The 20,132-nt window shown below is 37.9% G+C and overlaps 1 protein-coding gene across 8 annotated transcripts in view; it reads left to right on the plus strand.

Annotated features, from left to right (window-relative positions):
- The window catches only part of RBMS1 (RNA binding motif single stranded interacting protein 1), a 337,082-nt gene extending 321,087 nt beyond the window's left edge, over window positions 1-15,995 (plus strand). For 6 of the 8 annotated variants that reach the window (XM_064434723.1, XM_064434716.1, XM_064434718.1 and 3 more), the window contains 8 exons: window positions 2,007-2,122; window positions 3,013-3,062; window positions 3,157-3,250; window positions 6,537-6,587; window positions 8,689-8,799; window positions 9,463-9,543; window positions 10,761-10,845; window positions 13,699-15,995. In XM_064434723.1, coding sequence (XP_064290793.1) covers window positions 2,007-2,122; window positions 3,013-3,062; window positions 3,157-3,250; window positions 6,537-6,587; window positions 8,689-8,799; window positions 9,463-9,543; window positions 10,761-10,838 — 581 coding nt within the window. In that variant the 3' untranslated portion in view covers window positions 10,839-10,845; window positions 13,699-15,995. Of the gene's footprint in view, window positions 1-2,006; window positions 2,123-3,012; window positions 3,063-3,156; window positions 3,251-6,536; window positions 6,588-8,688; window positions 8,800-9,462; window positions 9,544-10,760; window positions 10,846-13,324 lie in introns of all 8 variants that reach the window. The other 2 variants (XM_064434717.1, XM_064434719.1) reach the window with 2 other exon arrangements.
- Window positions 15,996-20,132: the final 4,137 nt, after the last annotated feature.

Here is a 20,132-nt window from a genome sequence, read left to right on the forward strand (position 1 = left end):
AAGATTTTTTTTTAGATAGTGTAAAAGTAGACAAAGATATTCAACTTGGGGAAGAGCTTTTTTTCATTTAAGGCTGTTAACTTTAGTATTTGGACCTCCTCTCTCAGAGAATGGATTTTTGTTTTCCACACTGTGTAAAACCAATAAAAATTGTTTCAGACCAGAACCTGAGAAATTTAGCCATATTGGCTAACATATTCTGAGATTACCTCCTATTATTTCAGCAGAACTGTATGCGGACTACAATGCTGTGTGCTGTGACCAAGGTTATTAGATAGTGCTTTTATAAAACAACATCAAACCATCCATCACCATATTGATATTGTACCTTTTTGCTCCACATACCTTAAAACAGAAGCTGCTCATAATAGAAGAGCCCAAAGCAAATCTCAGTTTTGGTAATGCCAGAAATGCCCTCAGAAATACAAGGTTTTGAAGACAATATTTTCCAGTTTGTCTCCTACTGTTAGGTTTCTGTTATTTCCTTGTTCATTTACTCCATCATCCATGGGTCTTCTGTATTTTTCCAGTGTCATTCGCCTAACCTTTTCCTAGTTTATTTTATGATTAGAGGTTTTTAATTACCATTCTCTGAAGGATAATACATTTTAAATTTATTCGGTTGTCATGTTTAATGTTATAGTCTGACACTCTGTATAACAGCACCCAGGTAGGGGAGGTCCAGGTCTCTGACCTGTGTGGTCAGTGCTGGAGATGAGACAGGGAACCACACACCAGTTCTGTCTCCTTTTTTATAGAGAAGGCTGTCAAAAGATGTGTCATGCAGGAAGTGGATATTTTTCCAGTAGAAACAGAGCTAGTGTTTTAGGTGTAACCTCCAAAGCCAGGGATGACTGGGCCATTAATGTTTGTTTTGTGCCAAAGTTTTAAAAGTCAAGCTCTTTGCGAGGTTACGCATCCCTGAGGTTTTCAGTACTGATCATCTTTTGCAAATGCAGACAGGGTGAAGAGACATCAGCACTCACCATGGTTATATTAATAGATTTTGTTGAAAATTTTTCTTAGGGTTGTTTTTTTGCAGGTGGCCTTCCCACCCCATGTGTTTACTCTGCATTTGGAAACTTGTATGTTTTCAGGTCCAGCCATGTCTCATGAAGATGTTTCCAAACAGAGTGACTGGAGGAGTGTCATGGTAAAGCTCAGACAGCTCATGTGTCAGGAATTATTGGCAGAGAAGCATTTACATCCAAGTCATAGCAGTGCTTCCACCCTGTGATTAGGGAGGGTGTGGTGTGATGCAGCAGAGCTGTGCTTCAGCCATAGGTACTTGGAAATGTGGAAACTAAGAACAGGGAAAGAAAGAATGCTATGGAAACCTTTCTTTGCTTCAATTCTGACATTAAAAATGGAGGTCATGATCAGGATTGTATTAGGAAAAATAATAATAACAATAACAAGAAAAAATCATAAGGTATGGTGATGCTGTTTCATAGCAGTATGCAAAGAAAAACCCCCAAAAGGACAATATTGAAGAATTTCTGGTTGCATTGGGTGTTCTTTATAGAGCAGAGATAAAATGGGAATGGACAATTGTGGCATTTTCTCAGTGCAAGGCATAAAGGTGATGAGTAAAACACTTTTGGGACATTACTGAAACCTCCAAGGGGTGGGGAGAATGTATTACAGACCTTTGGCCAGCTTTTTTCTCCATCCTCCTTAGATATACTTCCAAAGAGACAAAGCTCAGAATTCAGATGGCAGTTCTTGTTGAACCCAGACCAAGAGACGTACTCAGGATATACAGACCATGTTTCCTTCCAGCAGGTTTTACAGCAGTAGTTTAAAATCAAATTGATAAGGCATTCCAGATGCTCTGTGTGTGGCAGCTGTCTTTGTGCTATGCTGAACAGCTGTTGATGGTGTAGTACAGTTCTGTGTTATTTAAGTGTCATATTTGGAATAAAACTTAAAACCATACCTCATTTGGAGAGTTGAACACCTCTGTATCAATGCTATTTCAACTAATTTTTCTTCTTTCTTCCCAGTTCCTGCAGAACCTTTATTGTGCAAGTTTGCTGATGGAGGGCAGAAGAAGAGGCAGAATCAGAATAAATACATACAGAATGGAAGAGCATGGCACAGAGAAGGCGAGGTGAGACTTGTAAGTCCTCCCTTCAAGCTTCAGTGTGGGTGTGCAATAATGAATACTTAGGAAAATGATAGGCATTGAGACTTCTTGGCTTGGGTCTTTGGCATATTAAAAATGTGCAAGCAGCTCTGACCTGACAGTTTGTGTCTCTATAAAAAAATACTTAACCATGTCTTTCTTCTGAGGAGAAAAGGCAAAATGTGAAACACCGAGTCCTATCTCATTGAACAATAAAATCTCCTTCAACTTGGTCATAATATAAACTTCAGCTTTCTCATATTATTAAACTACCAGAAACATAACTGTGCTTACATGCAGAAATAATCCTTTGATCTATGCAACACTAAAATGCACATCACTTTCACAAGATTAAAATGGTATACCAGTGCCATGCAGCATTATTATTTTTAGTCAACAGTTGTTTTAAACTTTAATGTTCAAGATGATAGCTTCATAGACTTACTGGACTAGCAGGCCTAGACACCACATTTATATTACACAGGAAAATTCAAATGTGCCTTCTGAAAAACTGCATTCCCCATTGAATCTTATAGGTCATATATTTTAGGCAACACCCTAACATAAACATCTGCATGCCCTGAATCTCAAACACACATGCACTTTTAGCAAGGTATTTAATAGATTGTGTTTTGTTCCTCATAATGGGAAATGGAAACTTGTATTCACAAACAGTGTTGCTGATTTGCTTCACTCTATAATTACTTCTGTCAATTAACCTTTCCCTAAGTTTTGGTAACAAATTATTTGGTAACAAATTTGGTAACAAATTATTTCAATACAAATTTTCAGTTTAAAATGAGACAACTAAAGAAAGAATAAGAGAAATAATTTACAATTAAAATTAATTTTGTCCACTCTTTCTTTTCCACTTTTTTTTAAAGGCTGGAATGACACTCACATATGATCCAACCACAGCTGCTTTACAGAATGGGTATGTTGAGTAATGGCACGCTAAGAAAAAAATATGTTTGCATTATGAAAGATGCACAGAACTAGCATTTAATAAATATTTCTGCATTTTCTAGATTTTATCCATCACCCTACAGTATTACAGCAAACAGAATGATCACTCAGACATCTATTACGCCATATATTGCTTCTCCAGTTTCTACATACCAGGTTTGTATTTAGAGCTTGGTAGCTGAAATGGTTCATTGGAGCTTATGTTTATTTATCAATTGTTACATCTGGTTTTATGAAGTCTCCAATAATGCTACACTTTAATGAAGTGGCCTCCTTGCACTGTACAGAATGGAAGTGACAGCCTGAAAATCTGAGTGTGTGTTTCAGAAAGCACTGTGCTTTAGTGAGACCCTGGTGTCTTGCAAAAGCAAGTCTCCAACTTGTGCTGATGGCTGAGGGAGTTGTAGCCACTTCTGCATTTCACAGGAGATTTTTCATTCTCTCTCAGTCAAATTCTTTTCATGTCACCAGTATATCTGAAGTAATTATTTTTTATTTAAAGCCTTATTGGATTAATTAAATTCATTTTTAAAGATGTTTTTTTCATGCATTTTGAGCTTTTCTCTGTTTTTTTTTTTTTTTTTTTCTCAGAAAGCCCAACACAATGGGCTTATGTAGCTGTACTAAGAAGGATATAGAAACATTCTTGACATTAGACAAGGAAATTTGAAAAAAAGAGCTCCGAGCTCAAATTACTTTAGGATTCAAATTCAGTGTTTTTGTATTAGGAGTAAAGCATTTAATAGCCTAGGACAGTATTTCTAAACCAAAGGCTACTTTATTTTGAATAAAGTAAATAAACAAATAAATAAAATAAATAATAAAAATTAAAAGAAAAATTAAATATAAATTGTGGGCATTTTTGGTCCAAAGCTTTCTGAAGAGGGATTTTGATAGGTGCCATCTTGAGTCCTCATAAGGGATATTGATATACAATTCAACACATTGGGAAATTATATGGAACAGTTTTATCACTTTGATATAGATCTCTTAGGAGTCCTCAATTTTAGGGCATCATACATTTAAGATTACAAGCAACTTGCTTTAAATACAACTAGTATGGAAGTCCCAGATGTGTTCTCTGTAATTACTACTTGAGACATGCCAATTATGGCAGCATACTGTAAATAAATGATGGGCTGTTTTTTGGCATTTTACTGTTTAACACATAGATGGAGTAAGCAGCAGTGATTCAGGTCATAAATAACCCAAACTAATTAAATTTAGAGAATTCTTACCTCTGTGTGTCAGGGGAAGAAGAGGCTGTTTGCCTTCTAGTGAGAGAGACAGGCTGAGCTTTCTGATGTGCTCTGAGTGTGAATGGGTGTGTAAAGGAGAGGAGCAAGGCTGACAGAGGCACTGTGGGCCATTTCATCAGCTGCCTCCTGCAGAAATGTCCATGTAGCCTTCAATTCCAAGTGAGGAGGATGAGGAAGAATTGTCTAATATTAGTCTGGAGATCTAATGCCATCTTGCATGAGCAAAGTATTGTGTAGGAGTTAAAACAGTGTTCTGTGGTGTGAAGGGCAGCTGGATTATTTTTATATTAATTTCTGAGGTAACTTATGCAACACAATGTTTACTCTCAGCAGACAGTGCTAGACTGTGTTTTTCAGTATACTGAATCATTCTGCTTGCTACTGCATTACCTCAGAAATTACAGTAAGTTCTTACCCAGGAAAATATTTCAGCAAAATTAACTGCTATTCTTTATTAAAATATAAATTATTTATCAATATACGACTCTCTGATATTCAGAATCCAAGTAAAAATTGGAAGTTGGCATGGAAACATACTACTTAGCAATATGGTATTATTTTTTTGGGCTTATTGAGATAGACAGACCACAATCCATTATGTTTCCAGAAATGTAGTTACCAGTATTTCAATATACATGGCATGGAGCTTAAATTATTGTGGATGGAGTTATTAATATCATTATGCTTGAAGTGACACAGTAATTGGAATTGAAAATTAAATTGAAGTATTCTGTACTGGGGAGGAAGGAGGTTCGTGGCCAGAAGAGTTTCACAATTTGAGTATTAGTCACATCTTCATTACTGATCCCTTCTCACTGAAACCTGCAGCTTTCTGTCTTCTACACAATAGGACGTATCACACAAGCAAAGGTTTTGTTGTTTTGTTTTTTTTTCCTTTGAGGCATGGTATAACCTGCTGCTAGATTTATTCCTATTCAGGTAAACAAATTTAATAAAGTTTTGGCTAGTGTTTGTTCCTGCAACCCCAAATACCCAAATGACTGTGCTGAGCCAGGAACTATCACAGTGTAGATTAGCCAAAGCTTTAGTCAGGCTGTACCGGTATTTTTGCCATTAAGATATCGCCTGAGGAAAGGGAGTGTTCCAGTCTTTTCCATTCCATTTTTGAACTCCTGTTTGCTCTTTTCCTGACTGAAAAAGAAAAAAAAGACAAAACCCAACTCCGGTTTGAAACTAAATACCAAAAAGAGGCAAGAAACATTTCCATCTTCCAGAAAATACCTCACCTGGATTTTTTTCAAGGCTGTGTGTTTACCTGTCCTGTTTTCAGGACTCTGGGGATGATGGCAGAGGCATTTAAAAGGCTTTAAGTGTCCAGCAGGAGTGGTGAGCTTGCTCTGTGTGCGGTGCAGGTCAGATTCCTGCCTTACCCAACACACCTACACCAGGTGGGGAGGAAACATTTTTGTCCTTACCTTTAGTATTTCTTGCACACTTTTTCAGAGAGCTGTTGCAACCAGCTCTTTTTCACAACATAACCTTTACTCTCTCTTTTTATATTTCACTTTGTCATGCAAAGTTAGGCATTCTACTGCAATTGAAGTATTTGGGCCATCACCTATTTTGGAGAGAAAGTATTCTTGTTGCAAGAGTAGGGACTCTCATCAGAACCTCCTCCTCTTCCTGTGCTTTGGCAATAACACACCACAATGTCTCAGAGAACAGTACTCCTAAATCTTCTTTTTCCTGGAACAAGATTACAGCAGAATTCCTGATTTGTTTTTTCAGTTGTGAAAATACAATAATTTATTTTAATCAGATCACATTAGAAGGCAAATGATGCTATACTTTCTGAGGTCCCAATTACTTTTCCACAAAGGAATTTCTGAGAGAGAAGGAGCATCCTTTTTCAATTTAGCAGAAATCTGCCATTCATCTATTTGATCCCTTTCACTGTACATGATATTTCTGAAACCTGCACTAAAAACATTGTCTTCTGTTCTGAAAGGTGTATGTGATATATGGTCTCCAAATATTCTCTCTGATTTACAGGTTACAATTAATACATTTTTCACAGAAATCAATGTTGTTCCACAGAGGGACTAATTGGGTTAAAAAGTCAATAAATAAGGGAGGAGGCATGTTAACATGATTTAAGTTATTACTATATCTAAGTTGGAGTAATGTGTAAAATGAAAAATAAAATGCCAATTTTGTTCTAGGTTCAGAGTCCTTCTTGGATGCAGCCTCAACCATATATAATGCAGCACCCAGTAAGTTGTTATGCTTCTCCATTGTTGTGTTTATTTATTATATAATCACTTTACATACTTTAAACCACAGGACGTATGCCAATTCCTGCCCAATTACTTCCATGGATCAAAATGAAAAGCAAAACAAAGACAGTAACCTGAAATGGGGCCTTGTTTTATTAGGGAAAAAAAAAAAAGAAAGCTACCTTCAGAATATCAGTGTGATGAGGGGTATTAGAGAAAACTTCCAAGAGGCAACTTAGTGGTGTTGGGTTTTTTTTATTTTATTTTACTTGAAATAGCACTTTGCAAATGCCAAATGCTTTACATACTGTCTACCTTTCAGGAGCTGAAATTGGGGACCCAGTGTTTTAGAATAGGTCTACAATAGTTCAGACTGGATAATTTGTGAAAGACAGATGGATGTAGTGATATGAATGACATTATGGGCACTCACTTGAGAAAACCTGCATAGCTTGTTCTGGCTTCACCACTCATGAGTAATGCTGGTCTCCCTACACTTCTGGCTGTGGCATCTGCACCAGACTGTCAGCATTCTAATCTCTGCTCTCCTGTGATATTTTGCTTCTTGTCTATGTCATTTGCCAATTAAATACCATTACATCTGAGACCTACTGGGTTTCTTGAGATGAGCATTACTAATAATAAGAGGCACTTGAATACATGCACTCCCATAGTTAACAAACAGGTCTGTTTCCAGATGCAGAAAGGATATGGACTTTAATTAACCTCTCCATGCATATTAGAGAATGTAAATCTTCGTGGCAGAACATTTTCTTCTTGGGCATGTAGAGAAAGTGATGGTGAACCAGAACACCCTCTCACACACTTAATTGCTGCTGTATTTGTGGTTTTTGATGTTAAATACACATACACAGAGTAGGTTTTAACTTCCTTCTCTAGCAACACAGATTTTCATAAAACAACATCCTGCAAATAATGCAGTGAAAGACAGAAGTTGATATGTTACAATGGTGTATTAGTTTAGGTGTATTAGTTTCACAGGTACACAAGATGAGATTTCAGAGTTGAAAATAAAGACCTAGATTCTAGACTGAAGTTTAGTTTTGGCCTGTGCAAAGACAGGTGCTGTCTTGCTCATTTGCTTTTCAGAGAAGCCTGCAGTCTACAGACAGGAAATTCTTTCAGTGTTTGATGTGCCTGTGACTCATTTCATCTACACTGATCACATGGTTGTTTTTCCAAGTATATTTCATACTTTTTTTTCTTTTTTTTTCTTTTTTTTTCATTTTAAGGATTAGTTATTGATTCAAAATACTTGCTTTCAGTACACTGCAATTATTTCTGTTCATTTTGAGCCTCCATTAATTTTGGTCAACACTTTCTGCAAGCATAAGTCATACAAAGTATTTGAAAATGTGTTTTTATGGAACATGATTGGTAAAATGAAATTTCTTGATAATCTTCCATTTCAGTTAACGCTGAAAACCTGTGTGCTGTCCACATTTAGCAATCTAAAGTGTTTAGAAGTTTAGAGTATAATTTTTATGAACCTAACAAAATGGTACAGAAGCAATAGAAATGTCATCAAGAGCAGCTGGTATTTAGACAAAGAATCAGCATTGCTAAGTCACTCTTCTGAAATGTGTGTGCTATTGAAAGCAGCCACTAACTAGGGCAGCTGTCTCGTGTGTGAACATCGTGTGTGATGGGTAGGAACTCAAATGTTCCTCCTCCAAAGCCACCATTCCTAAAGATGAGATAAAAGTTTCTTCCTGAAGCATGAAATTCCAGAGCTTAAGCTAAGTGAATCTGTACCAGGTAACGTGCAAATTTTTGCTTTCAAGTCAGCATCTGGTTAAACTCATATTTTCCAAAGCATTTTCAGCAGGTCTCTCAAGTGTATTGCACATCAGTTGAATGTCCAACAGGAAGTCAAAGCAGGTCTTCTACCTTGAGCATCTACAGATGCTCAAATAAAATATTCAGAATGCCCCAGACTTGCTTTTCGACTCAGTGCCTGGGATTAAGGACTGTTCTTGTGGTACATCCCCTCAGAAGGACAGCCCATAGTTAGACTGTCAAATCAAAAATTAAATCTGAGTGCTGCAACCATTTCTTTGTTTCTGTGTTTTAACAGGGTGCTGTTCTGACTCCCTCCATGGACCACACCATGTCACTACAGCCTGCATCAATGATAAGCCCTCTGACACAGCAGATGAGTCACCTTTCATTAGGCAGTACTGGAACAGTATGTAGCAATTTGATACCAAATATAACTTACCAAGTAGAAAATACTGCATGTAGATCACAGTATCCCTGTGCAGCTTGCATGTGGGAAAAAGTAATCCTGTAAGTCATTTTATGTCCAGTTAATTATTAGGAACTGTCTCCATTTTAAAATTATATTCAGCAGCTTCAGTCCATTAGCTGATCAGAAATTGGAAATCAGTAAATAAAAATAGACCAAAACAAATAAAAGGCATCCAGGAGGTAACTTCAGGGTTGCATCCAAAATATTAAAAATACATAGTTTTTCTCTTTATATTCCTTTCTGCAACTCTAATCTCTTGAAGTGTGGAACAGAAGTTAAATCAGAAGAGATTCAGACTTGCCTCTAAACTTCAAGACTTTTCAGACCAGATGGGGTTAAAAAAAGAAAAAAGAAAATATGTGACTGGGGTTAAAAGAGAAGGAAAAGTCCTTTATATAATCTTTGAATTCTAAATCTAAATTTTCTCAAAATAAATAAATTACTTTTCTGGAAAGCTTGTTGATTTCAGACACAAAAGTCTTCCTCTCATGTATATTCCTTTAAAGAAGCAGTCAATATCTGTTAAGTAATACCATGACAGGTATTTTGAATACTTTTATATTGGGCTCTCACTCAATGTAATGATCTCTGTCTCTCTAGTACATGCCAGCCACAACAGCTATGCAAGGAGCCTACATCCCCCAGTACACACATGTCCAGACAGCAGCAGTTCCTGTTGAGGTCAGTATATTTTATAAAAGACCAGAGATAAGAAATATTAATACAATTTTTTTTCTAGGAAAATGAGTGCTCAAAGGCAAATATTGTAACTGTGAATGTACTGTGAATGTCACATGTATTAAAATTATGAAATTTCATTATTCTCAACTAAAGAATTACCTGTACTTATGGCAGTATATACTCAGAGCAATCTGCTCTATGAGCATAGCTCAGGCAAACTCTGTGTTTAGTCAAACATAACACCAATAGGAACAAGTCAGGGAATGTACTGTAGTTTTGATCTTTCACTTAGTTTACCTGTGTACAGAATTATCTGCCAGCAGACCTTGATTGTAGCTTTGTGCAAAGAATCCTGATTTGGCCCTGGCATCTCAGGATACTGTGCATGTTTGTCTAATAAATGTCTCCATCAAACAGGAATTTATTTCTTTCATTGGAGAGAGCATAAGTAAGATAAATAATTTATCTACTACTTTGGCTTACCTTACAGCCTTTCATAGGTCAGTACCACTTTAACAGAGGAGCTAGACAAGGCATGCTGCAGCTCATGTATTCACAATGAGTGCCAGACAGTCTCTTCCAGAGCCTGTAAGAAAAAAAACATTTTGTATCAAAGTCTGTTTGTCCAGAAACTCCAGAATTTGTTTGATTCATTTTGGTGCATCTGCCCATGTGGATCAGAGAAGTTCTTTTGGTAATTACCTGATTGCTCTGTCTGCCAGAGCACTCTCAGCTGAATTAATTGCCTGGTTTCTGGGGAGCCTGGTGCAAAGTCCCATCTACAATTCTTTGTGTTGCCTAGTGCTAACCCCATCACAGTACTCATAGTGTTTGTGTGGTAAGTAGATCTCATTCTTCTCCCTCCCCTTCAAAAGGAGAGGGACAGAATGCTCTTTTACATCTACAGATAGAAAATATTCTAGAAGTTATTTCCTCTCTCTGTTTATTTCTATAATGTCAAAAGTTTGAGGGGTTTTTTTTCATTATCATCAAAGCGTTTGAGGAAGTACAAAGTTTGTATGATCATTTAATTCGTGTTTGCTGAAATATTCATCGAGGTAAAGTTAACACCTCAGATTTAGAATGCCTCACTTGAGAAATGTGATGAAGATTTTAGATTTGAAGACTGTTAATTGCATGAGTCAAGTGGAAATACAGATTGCAGGTAATGCTGCTTGATTTTGTGTCTCATGGCTTGTCTTCCTTTTTATTTGCAGGAAGCCAGTGGTCAGCAGCAGGTTACAGTAGAGACATCCAGTGACCATTCTCCATATACGTATCAGCAAAATAAGTAACTGTGAGGTAGGGGCTCATCCTGTCTCATGAAAGATGTGAATTCCAAGATGCTTTATTTCATAATTTACAGTACTCTGTATTGAACTTTTTTTTAATGTCATATAAATAATACTGATGATACCATCTGGGGACAGTGAAGTTGATTTGAACTTGGCCAGAGTCAAAAGCCAGGGAAGGAAACCTGGGATCCAGAAATGAATTAATAAATTCTGAGTAATATTTTTAAAATAATTTCTCTATACCATAACTGGATTATGTTGGCTTTTAATTTGTTCATTTTAGCAGCGTGCTGTATACAGAAAACAATGGATTAATGCAAAAATACAGGAATCAAAATGCTAAAGGGAACTGTACTGATAGACATACCATGCCTAGTTTTGTGGTACATGTAAGATTAGCAGCAGGTTGGTGGTTGACTTACAGACCACAGGCAGGGAGGCAGTCTGGTAGAAATCCTTGCTGACCTTTTCTCCTGAAGACTTCCCAGCTGATCCTTTTTTCTAGAAAAAAAGCAGTTTGGTCCAGAGTTTTGTCAATTTGTTTTTAATCCAAGTCCTCATTTGGCTTTAATTCCAGAGTTTTACTTTCATACTCCAGGTTTCCTCTAGTTCTGCTTGCATGGCCTTTTTGACTAGCAAATCATTAGTTTTACCTGAACTTACTTAATACAGAATTGTTTTGCTTTCTGTACATTTCCGTCCTAAGAATGCTACTTGCACTAACTGTTCCCTTTTCCATAATCCATGTTTTAAAGTTCTGGAATTTAGTACTAGTTTTTTTTTTTTCTTTTTTTTTTTTAGTGCTTTGTAAGCCAGGCAACTTGGCTACATAATTTTTTACATCACATTTTCTAAGACCTCACACTGAAAAATTCCATTCATCTGCAATAATGTGCTGGAGGCCATGTTAGAAGGGTTTTGCTACAGCCCTTGTGGCATTTATTTGATACTGAAAAACCAAAATCAGTTATGTGCTACCATTGTGTGATATCTCTCTAAAATGTATTGATCCAACAAAACACACATTTTGGCATTAGCTTTGATCCTGCAGGTCAGTTGTGCTGTTTGACAGCAGTGCTCTCATCCCCATTACTGGCATAAGAGCTTCTTATGTGGAAAGATAGCAACAAACCAATGGGGAAACTTGGCAAACTCAAGCGACGGCAGAGCCTGCGTAGCACAGCGTGTGACCTGTGTTATTCCTGTAGTCGGGCCAAATGCTGGCATCTAGAGGAAGCCCACATCCTTGATTTGCTTCCAGGGCAGGCAGAAAGCAAAGCCACAGGCTCTTCTCGTTATCCATCTCCTGGTGTTAAATTCATGACTCCTGCACGTTTCCCATGCCAAGGCTGTTGCCTGGTGTTAACCGCTTTTCACGGAATTATTTGTTTTGCCTTAAGTCTTCCCTGTGGGCATGTAAAACCTCCTCACCAACAGAGATCTGTGGTAGCCAGCGAAGCGTAATCCTGCATGTCACATCCCCATCCTGCCTCTCTCTCCCAGCCTGTCAGTATCTTTCCCCATAGACTGAGGCCAGGCAGGAGGAACAGCCTTAAGTCTCCTGAAAGGATGAGTTGTTGTTGCCATCTGAGACACGTTTTTGTATTGATGACTCTTTGTAGAATTCCAAGCTCTGTGAGCAATTCTGTGTGTTTGCTGTAAGTCAGTTCTTCACTTATTTTATTCTTCAGAGAGGCACTGTTACCTGTATTTATATGCAGTGGGAGCAAGTGAAATCTGTGTCAGCAGAGGCTGTAGCAGTGGGCACATGGGGAAGGTTAATATTACCCAGCTGATTTCAGCCTCAGAGCATGGCATTTGGTATTTCTGTCCCTGGAGCATGCTGGCACTTGTCTTGTTTCAGACAGGTGAAGGGGAGGGAATCGACAGTTATTTCGTGCCCTAAATACAGGGAACACTGCAGTCTCTTCATTGTTGTGGCTTTGTCACTGTTGTCAAGCTGAAACTTCTTTCTAAATGCACACGCAGCACTTTTGGGAATGTCCTACTGAAAGTCAGTACCCATATTCCCATAATTCAAGGGGTAAATTACAACTAGCACATTTGCATGAGTGGATGCAGTAAATCAGAAATACACAGTGTTTTTCCTCTGGCAGCTACATTTAATAACTTTATAGCTTCTTTTCAAAAAGTTGCTCCTATGTGAAAAATAGTCAAAAGGACTTGAAAAAAACCCCAAACCTGTTTTATATGCACCTACAAATGTACAAGCCTTAAAATACCAAACTTTGCCTTGCTTTGAAAAATTAAAAAATTGTCTAAACTTTCTTGTCATTAGCTGGGTATTTTTTTAAACCCATGTGGCAACATAAGCTAGTACATTAAGAAGTCTGCCTTCAAATTTGATGGGCCCTGACTTGCTGTTCAGTATTGCCATCAGGGAGGCACAGTAGCTGTGTCTGTCTTGCTGCCGTACGTAGCCTCGTTGAGGCTGCACCTAAAGAAAGTTATTGTTCCTTTTCCAGAGCCTTGGAGGTGGCACAAGACTAGCACGTTCAACCACTTTTGGTCAATTAAAAGGAACAACAACAAGAAAACAGCAAAGAAGGGAAGAGCTTTGAGTGCAGCCTCACGGTTCCCCCATGGGAGCTCTGTGTGCAGTTCTTAGGGAGAGAGGGGGAAATGCAGCACGGGCTCTGTCCTGGTGGAGAGCCTTATCCTGGCAAGGGCCAAGCACCTGCAGTGCTGCCTGTGCTACTGCCCAGGTTTATACTCAGATTCATTTAGTCTTCTCACAGCTGTCTAAAATAGGAAATTAGTTTGTTTTGTGGACAGCTATGTTAGAAAAAAAGGTGTGTGATTGTAACTCTGCTCTAGCTCTGACCTTTCTGTGTTACAGATGTCCAGTGTTGACCTGGCCTGGAGAAGGGTGCAAAGGCTGAAACAATCATGGATTTTACTGATCAATTGTGCTTTAGGAATTATTGACAGTTTTGCACAGGTTCTTGAAAATGTTATTTATAATGAAATCAACTAAAACTATTTTTGCTATAAGTTCTATAAGGTGCATAAGAAAAACCTTAAATTCATCTAGTAGCTGTTCCCATGAACAGGTTTATTTTAGTAAAAAAAAAAGTTTTTATCAAGTGTTATGACGCAAAAAAAAAAAAACCTTCAAATTTCTGGGTATGCACAGATGACCACGAAGACTTATTCACGTGCATGACAGAATTTGTGTTTTGGTTTATTTTTATTTTGTTTGTTTCTTTTTATCTTTTTTTTTTTTTGTATGAAATGAATTTTCTGAAGTTTAAAATAGTAAAACATCTAAGATGATGTTCTGTGCTTGCAGTGTGTGAGTGTTGCTTTAGTGCAGTGTTGCAGTTATAGTGTCTGGTCTCTTAGCTTTCTGTTTTTCTTTTAATGTAGTGTGAAGTGTCTTATCCTTTTCTATAAATTCCAATTTGCCTTAAATCTTTCAATGCTGTAGCTGTTTCAGTAAGTAGTCCAAACTAATGGTGTAGAATGCTTTGACCAAATGAGCTGGTCTATTATGCCTTGTAAAACAGCAGCATAGGGCTTTTAAAGGTAGTCAATAAAAATTGCTGAAAATTTGGCTTTTTTAATGTGTAGTAAGTGTTTTTAATGATTTTTTTCACATAATATGTAAGGTAGTGAAATGCAAGAGGGGAAAAAATGTTTTGTGTGAAACACATTTTCTGACTGGGGAAATTTTAATAGTATAAATTGTTTGTAAGGCCATATGCCAATAGTTCCCTCTGGTAGTTTGAATGATTTAGGAACTCTGCTGTATGATGCAATGTAAAATCTTTTTTTGCCTTTTTTCAGAAACTAACTTGATGTTCTAGTTTTAGCATAGGTAGAGTAGGGAGTTTGGGGTGGAGATATCACCGAATGTTTTGTCCTTCCTTTATACTAATGATAGTGCTTTAGGATGAGGATTGTGCTGAGAGGTAGCAAACAGAAAAGTTGCTATTACAGCAAAATGGCAAAAGCTAAAGGACTCGTTTTCAAACATATGCTGAGATTTAAGTAGAAACATAATTGATTGGGTACTAGCTCTCTATAGTAGGTAAATAAAAATAAAAAGACTTGGCACTTTTAAAAGGTAACTTTACCAAAGAACAAAGAGCCAGTAACCAATAATTCTGATTTGTCTCAGCATTGCGTCTTCTGTACTCTTTATTTTTGCCGGACCAGTTTGCGGTTAAGAGAATGTGCCTTTTTTGTACATTTGCATTTAGGTTTTATAATTTTAATTGATGTATGGACACAAAAGCATGAAGGAAGACTTGGATCCAAGCAGTGCCACACTTTACATCATCACTACAAGTGTTAAGTGTAAAGAAAACCAATTTTGAAACTATGAAATTCCTGATTCATAAATACACAGTTATTTGTACTTCACATATTAGATAATTCACTGCTACTAAAGCTTTTTATTACAATTGCATATGTTTTAAATTGAATGATAAATTAAGTTGTCTTCCAAAACTGTGTACTTCTCTGGTCAGCTGTATATGATCAGTTATCTACCTCAAAGTTTATTTCCTTTTGTATTGGGACAGGTTGCTGGCCCTCCCTGTTTCCACAGACCAAATCATCCTAGCTCGGGAGCTAGGGCTAAGCAGTTGTTTCTTTCAAGTATTTTTTAGTTTTTAAATTTTGTGTGAGTATTGGAGTATAGATGTCGGTGACATTTCATAGTTTCAAAAGTAAATTGCTGCTCTGAGAAGTGTAGATTCTAGTGAAATGCATAGTCATAAGAGATGTGTTTTTGTTTTTTCTTTTTTTAAAAAGTTGTGGTATTATTGGTTCTATGCTCCCTGGAATATTACTGCTTTGTAAAAGTCCAGACTTCCTGCAGCACCTTGCCTGTATTTGGTAACTTTCCAAACCTGGATCTCTCACTACTTGCTATTTTTGCATTAATTAAAAACTGCAGTATGATAGCTCTGTTAGAGGGAGGGAAGAGTTGCTGCCAGAAATGTCTGAACTAAGTGCCATACTCATTGTCTGGGTAAGATTTGGGAAATTTAACCTCTGTACATAAAGAAATAATCAGTTACTTAAACATCACATAGTAGACAGCCATTAAATTATAAAAAATTAATTTATGAAGAAAGACCTTTTGTACAGATTGAAAAAAAAAAAAGATTTTCATAGAGATATCTATATGATCAAGAGAGTTAATTTTTTATTTTTGTTTTACTAGTGCCACAAACTTGCCAGTGGTAACTTATTTGTCCGGTTCAAGATAACTCTGTAGTTTTGTTTCCTAGGACTTGTTGTTAAACGCCAAAAGACATTTTTGAACTGTAAATTTGATTAGATTGTTAGCTTTTTCTGTTTTATTTCTTTGAAAACTTTTGAATAAAAAAGATCCAAAAAAACGAAAATGCATCGTCTTTTTCCTTCAGACCTTTCTTTATTTGGGGAAAACCCGAACAGGTTATGGTAAAACTTCTGCATTTATTTTGAGATGTTTGGAATTGCTTTCTGCATGACAGCCTGGGGTTTTTTCTCCTCTGTCTTTCGTCAAAACCAAATTTTAACTCTTTCACACCACACTATGAAGTCATAATTCTTTCAAACAAAACAGGAAAAGATGTATGAAAAATACATGATGGGATGTGAGATTTGGATGCAAGAACTCCGTTCCGCTGTGTGTCAGCCCGCACAGGGAGTTGTGTGTACCAGGCTTGTGTGCTGTGCCTGTAAATGCCATTTTCCTGAGGTAAGGCTGGAGGTGGAGGGTCACTTTGGTAGCTCATGGCACAGGACCACTGCCTTCAAATGCTTTCGCCTCCCCACGTGTGCTGACATTGGCTGGAATACCCAGTTCTGGAGGGCAGAGATGACACTGCACTGGGATTCAAGAGATCTCCAGTGCTGGCCTTCCAGCTGCCATCTTTAAGCCCTGCATTTCTTTAAAGGTGATTTCTGATTTTATTATCCTTTTGGCAGCACTGCTGGTGGCGTGTGTCAGTAGAGGACTGCTCTGACCAAAGTAAGGCTTGGGAAGGCAAGAGGGGAAAATTCAAACTATTGTATCTGCTCAGACAAACGCTTTACCAGCTGCATGCTCTGACTTGGCTTTGGATTGATGTGTGTGGCAGGAGGGTGGCTCTGGCCCAGCCTTGGGGTGTGCCTAGCGGCACAGAGCAGGGCTGGAGGATCCAGACAGCTCCTGCTCTTTGCTGTGGGAGCTGGATAGGCAAAGGGGAGGCTCACTGACCCAAGGGCTCTGCCAGCACTGTGGCAGACCAGGCAGCCTGCTGGGGATGGCAGGTGGGGGCATGCTGCTGGCAGTGCACAGCCTGAGCTTTCAATCATGCAGTACTCGTGCAAGATATTGAGAATAAACGTGCTTCCAGTGGAGCTGGCAAAGCAAGTCACCCGAGGAATGGGAAACTTGATTTACAGTTGCTTATGCAATGAAGACATCCTTAACAATTATAGCACTAATTCAGGGGAATGGCCTGAAGCTGTGTCAGAGGAGGTTTAGGTTGGATATTAGAAAAAGGTTCTTCACCCAGAGTGTGGCTGGGCACTGGAGCAGGCTCCCTAGGAAGTGGCCACAGCACCAGCCTGACAGAGTTCAGGAAGCGTTTGGACAATGCTCTTGGGCACATGGTGTGACTCTTGGAAATGGTCCTGTGCAGGGTGGGGAGTTGGACTCAGTGATCCATGTGGGTCCCTCCCAAATCAGCATATTCCATGATAAATGGAGATAAAAAAAAATCATACTGTGCTACTAAATACTCATTCCTGTAACTAAAAAAAATACCATTTAGCCATTTGGGAGGTCATTTAAATATTGGCCCAGTATGTTGCCTGTCCCAAATGCAACACATGAGAAGATGAATACAGAAAAGTTTAAAAGGGTTTTGTTACATTATTCATGTTCATCACCATACTGAATTAATCTCAGATTAATAAGTATACTTTTTAAATTAAGTATGAATACCCCTCGCAAGTGCTGTTTGTAAATAGAATAATACAGGCTGGAAATATTTTTTGCTCTTATCTCTCTATTTGCTTTTCTAATTATTCCTATGATAAACTTAGCTCTCTTCATATATTTGATAAGAATGAGTGTTTTTTTCAGGTTAGTGTCTTTTGCCTGATCTAATAAGGACAACCTTATTAGTGTGTCATGCCTATCAGGTAATATGCAGTAATACAATGTCTTTACATAATATACTTTTATTGTATATAATAAAAATCATTACCAACTAGTTTGCTCAACATTGACTCAATCCTGTCTCATACAACCTGTTTTGAACCCTACTTGCAAACGTGCTGTTAATAATGTTTTTACCTGTTAACAAATATGGGTATCAGATTCATGTGGGATGATTGTGTACCAATATAAATGTTTTGTGCAAGATCATGCACTGATCCTGTTGTTTTTTGGTTGTTAATGATTACAAAGTAGCCTTTCTTTAGGCACTGAACATATTTTTTTTATCTTTCTCGGTTTTCTAAATTAGCTACTCTGGGCAGGTGCAAGACAAGTGCAAGCAATGCATTAACAAGGAGCATAACCAAGTACTGTTGAGAAACTGAGCCTTGCTAATGACTGCATCTATTGGGCTAGAGCAGAGTAAGTCAAAGTGGTTTAAAGCACTTTGCTGGTACTGTGTGTTAGCTGTTCAGGGGAAAAAATTAGTAAGTGCTGTTCTGCTCTCCCCTTCTAGATTTAATTTATGCCATGGAACCTCCACCATACCAGACAGTCATGATAGACCTAATCTTCCACAGAAACATTGTATCAGAAATTCATTTTATGTGCCAGGATATTTGGATGGGTTTGTACTCCTACTCCTCCTGTGCACACTTCACTGCACTTGTTCCTTTTGCTGTAGTCAACCGCTCCAAAATTTTTTGTGAACTTCCACATGTGTTGGAATAAGATAATCTGTCCTGTCCAGCAGTGCCTTCTTCTGAAAGCCAGTGTGTTTGGTGGCATTTAAGACGTGTTACCTTCCAAACGCTTGCCACACTGACGTACTCTTTCAACTGTGAAAGATCATCTGTATCCTTCCCCCGCCAACAAATTCTGGCTTTGATTAACCCAAACAAATCTGAGGCTTTTGGCTTTCAGACTCAGTCCATTAATTCTCTCCAGAATAGGGGTTAGGATATACAAAACCTATTCTGTTTGGCAACTTCTCTTTCAGTGACTAAGAAAAGCCAAGCTGATGTCAGAACAGCAAAGATTTACCGTGCAGTGATCAGAGGGAGGGTGTAAAAGCCTGCATGTGGAATGAGTCAGTCTTTCCTTTTCAGGACAGCTCTAACCACATCTACCATCTGACAAATCTGTGCAGCCCACTTCTGTAGTAAAGAAGAAATTGTATCACAGACAAATACTACTGGGGTGTTTTTCCATGTCCAAGAAGAAAGGCCAGCTTCTCCACAGGCAAGCCTGAACTGTTTAAGTTATCTTGCCTTTTTCAACACTATCCCCTCACGCAGTATCTACATCAGTGGTGTTCTGAATTCTGTTGTATTATGTTGGTCTCCCTTCAGCTGAATAAACTGACCTCTTTTGACAGCTTCACTGCAATACAAAGGGATTTTTGGAGCGCTGAAGGAATGAAGGTATGTGGCACCCTAAAGGCTTCCCGCATGCACCCCACAGGTGTTTGGGTCAACCTGCTCAGGCAGCTTTCTGAGAAGGGTCATTGGTTTCAGAGCCCCACATGCAAGTGTTAGCAAGGGGAATAATATTTGTAAAATGGTTTCTGCACATGCACTCTGCTGGTTTTAACAAAGTCATCTGCAGTAGAAATTTTCCCAAGTATTTTAACCACCTGAAATTTACACACAGGGATGATGGTTTTAAGCAATGTCTGTGAAGCACTTAAGGGTAATGGAATAAAGCAATGATTAAACAAGCCCAAGAGAAAATTTACTAGTAAGTGTTATGTTTTGATAAATAGTTTTAGCTTTTTCCAAGTACAAATAGAAAATTACCTTTCCTTTATGTGTTTCAGCCTTTTCCCAATGGGAAATACTTTCATACCAATGAGAAAACACTGCTAAATATTTTTGCTTCTTTTCTTTTTTTCTTTTTTTTTTCTTTTGCCTTCCAGTGAATGTTAAAAAACCCAAAAATGTATTTACAGGCATTTGTTACCAGCTTGTTTTGGCATCAATTTGTTCTGTTATTTTTAGCCAGTCTTGCAGATAATCTTTAAGAAGAATATACATAACTAGGCACGTGAAGCAGTTATTTATTGACCAGCCCACTGAAAAGAAAGAATTTCACAAGCCATTGGGCTGAGGATGACTCTGCTCACC

This window comes from Passer domesticus, chromosome 10 (assembly GCF_036417665.1).
Source record: "Passer domesticus isolate bPasDom1 chromosome 10, bPasDom1.hap1, whole genome shotgun sequence".
Lineage (NCBI taxonomy): Eukaryota > Metazoa > Chordata > Aves > Passeriformes > Passeridae > Passer > Passer domesticus.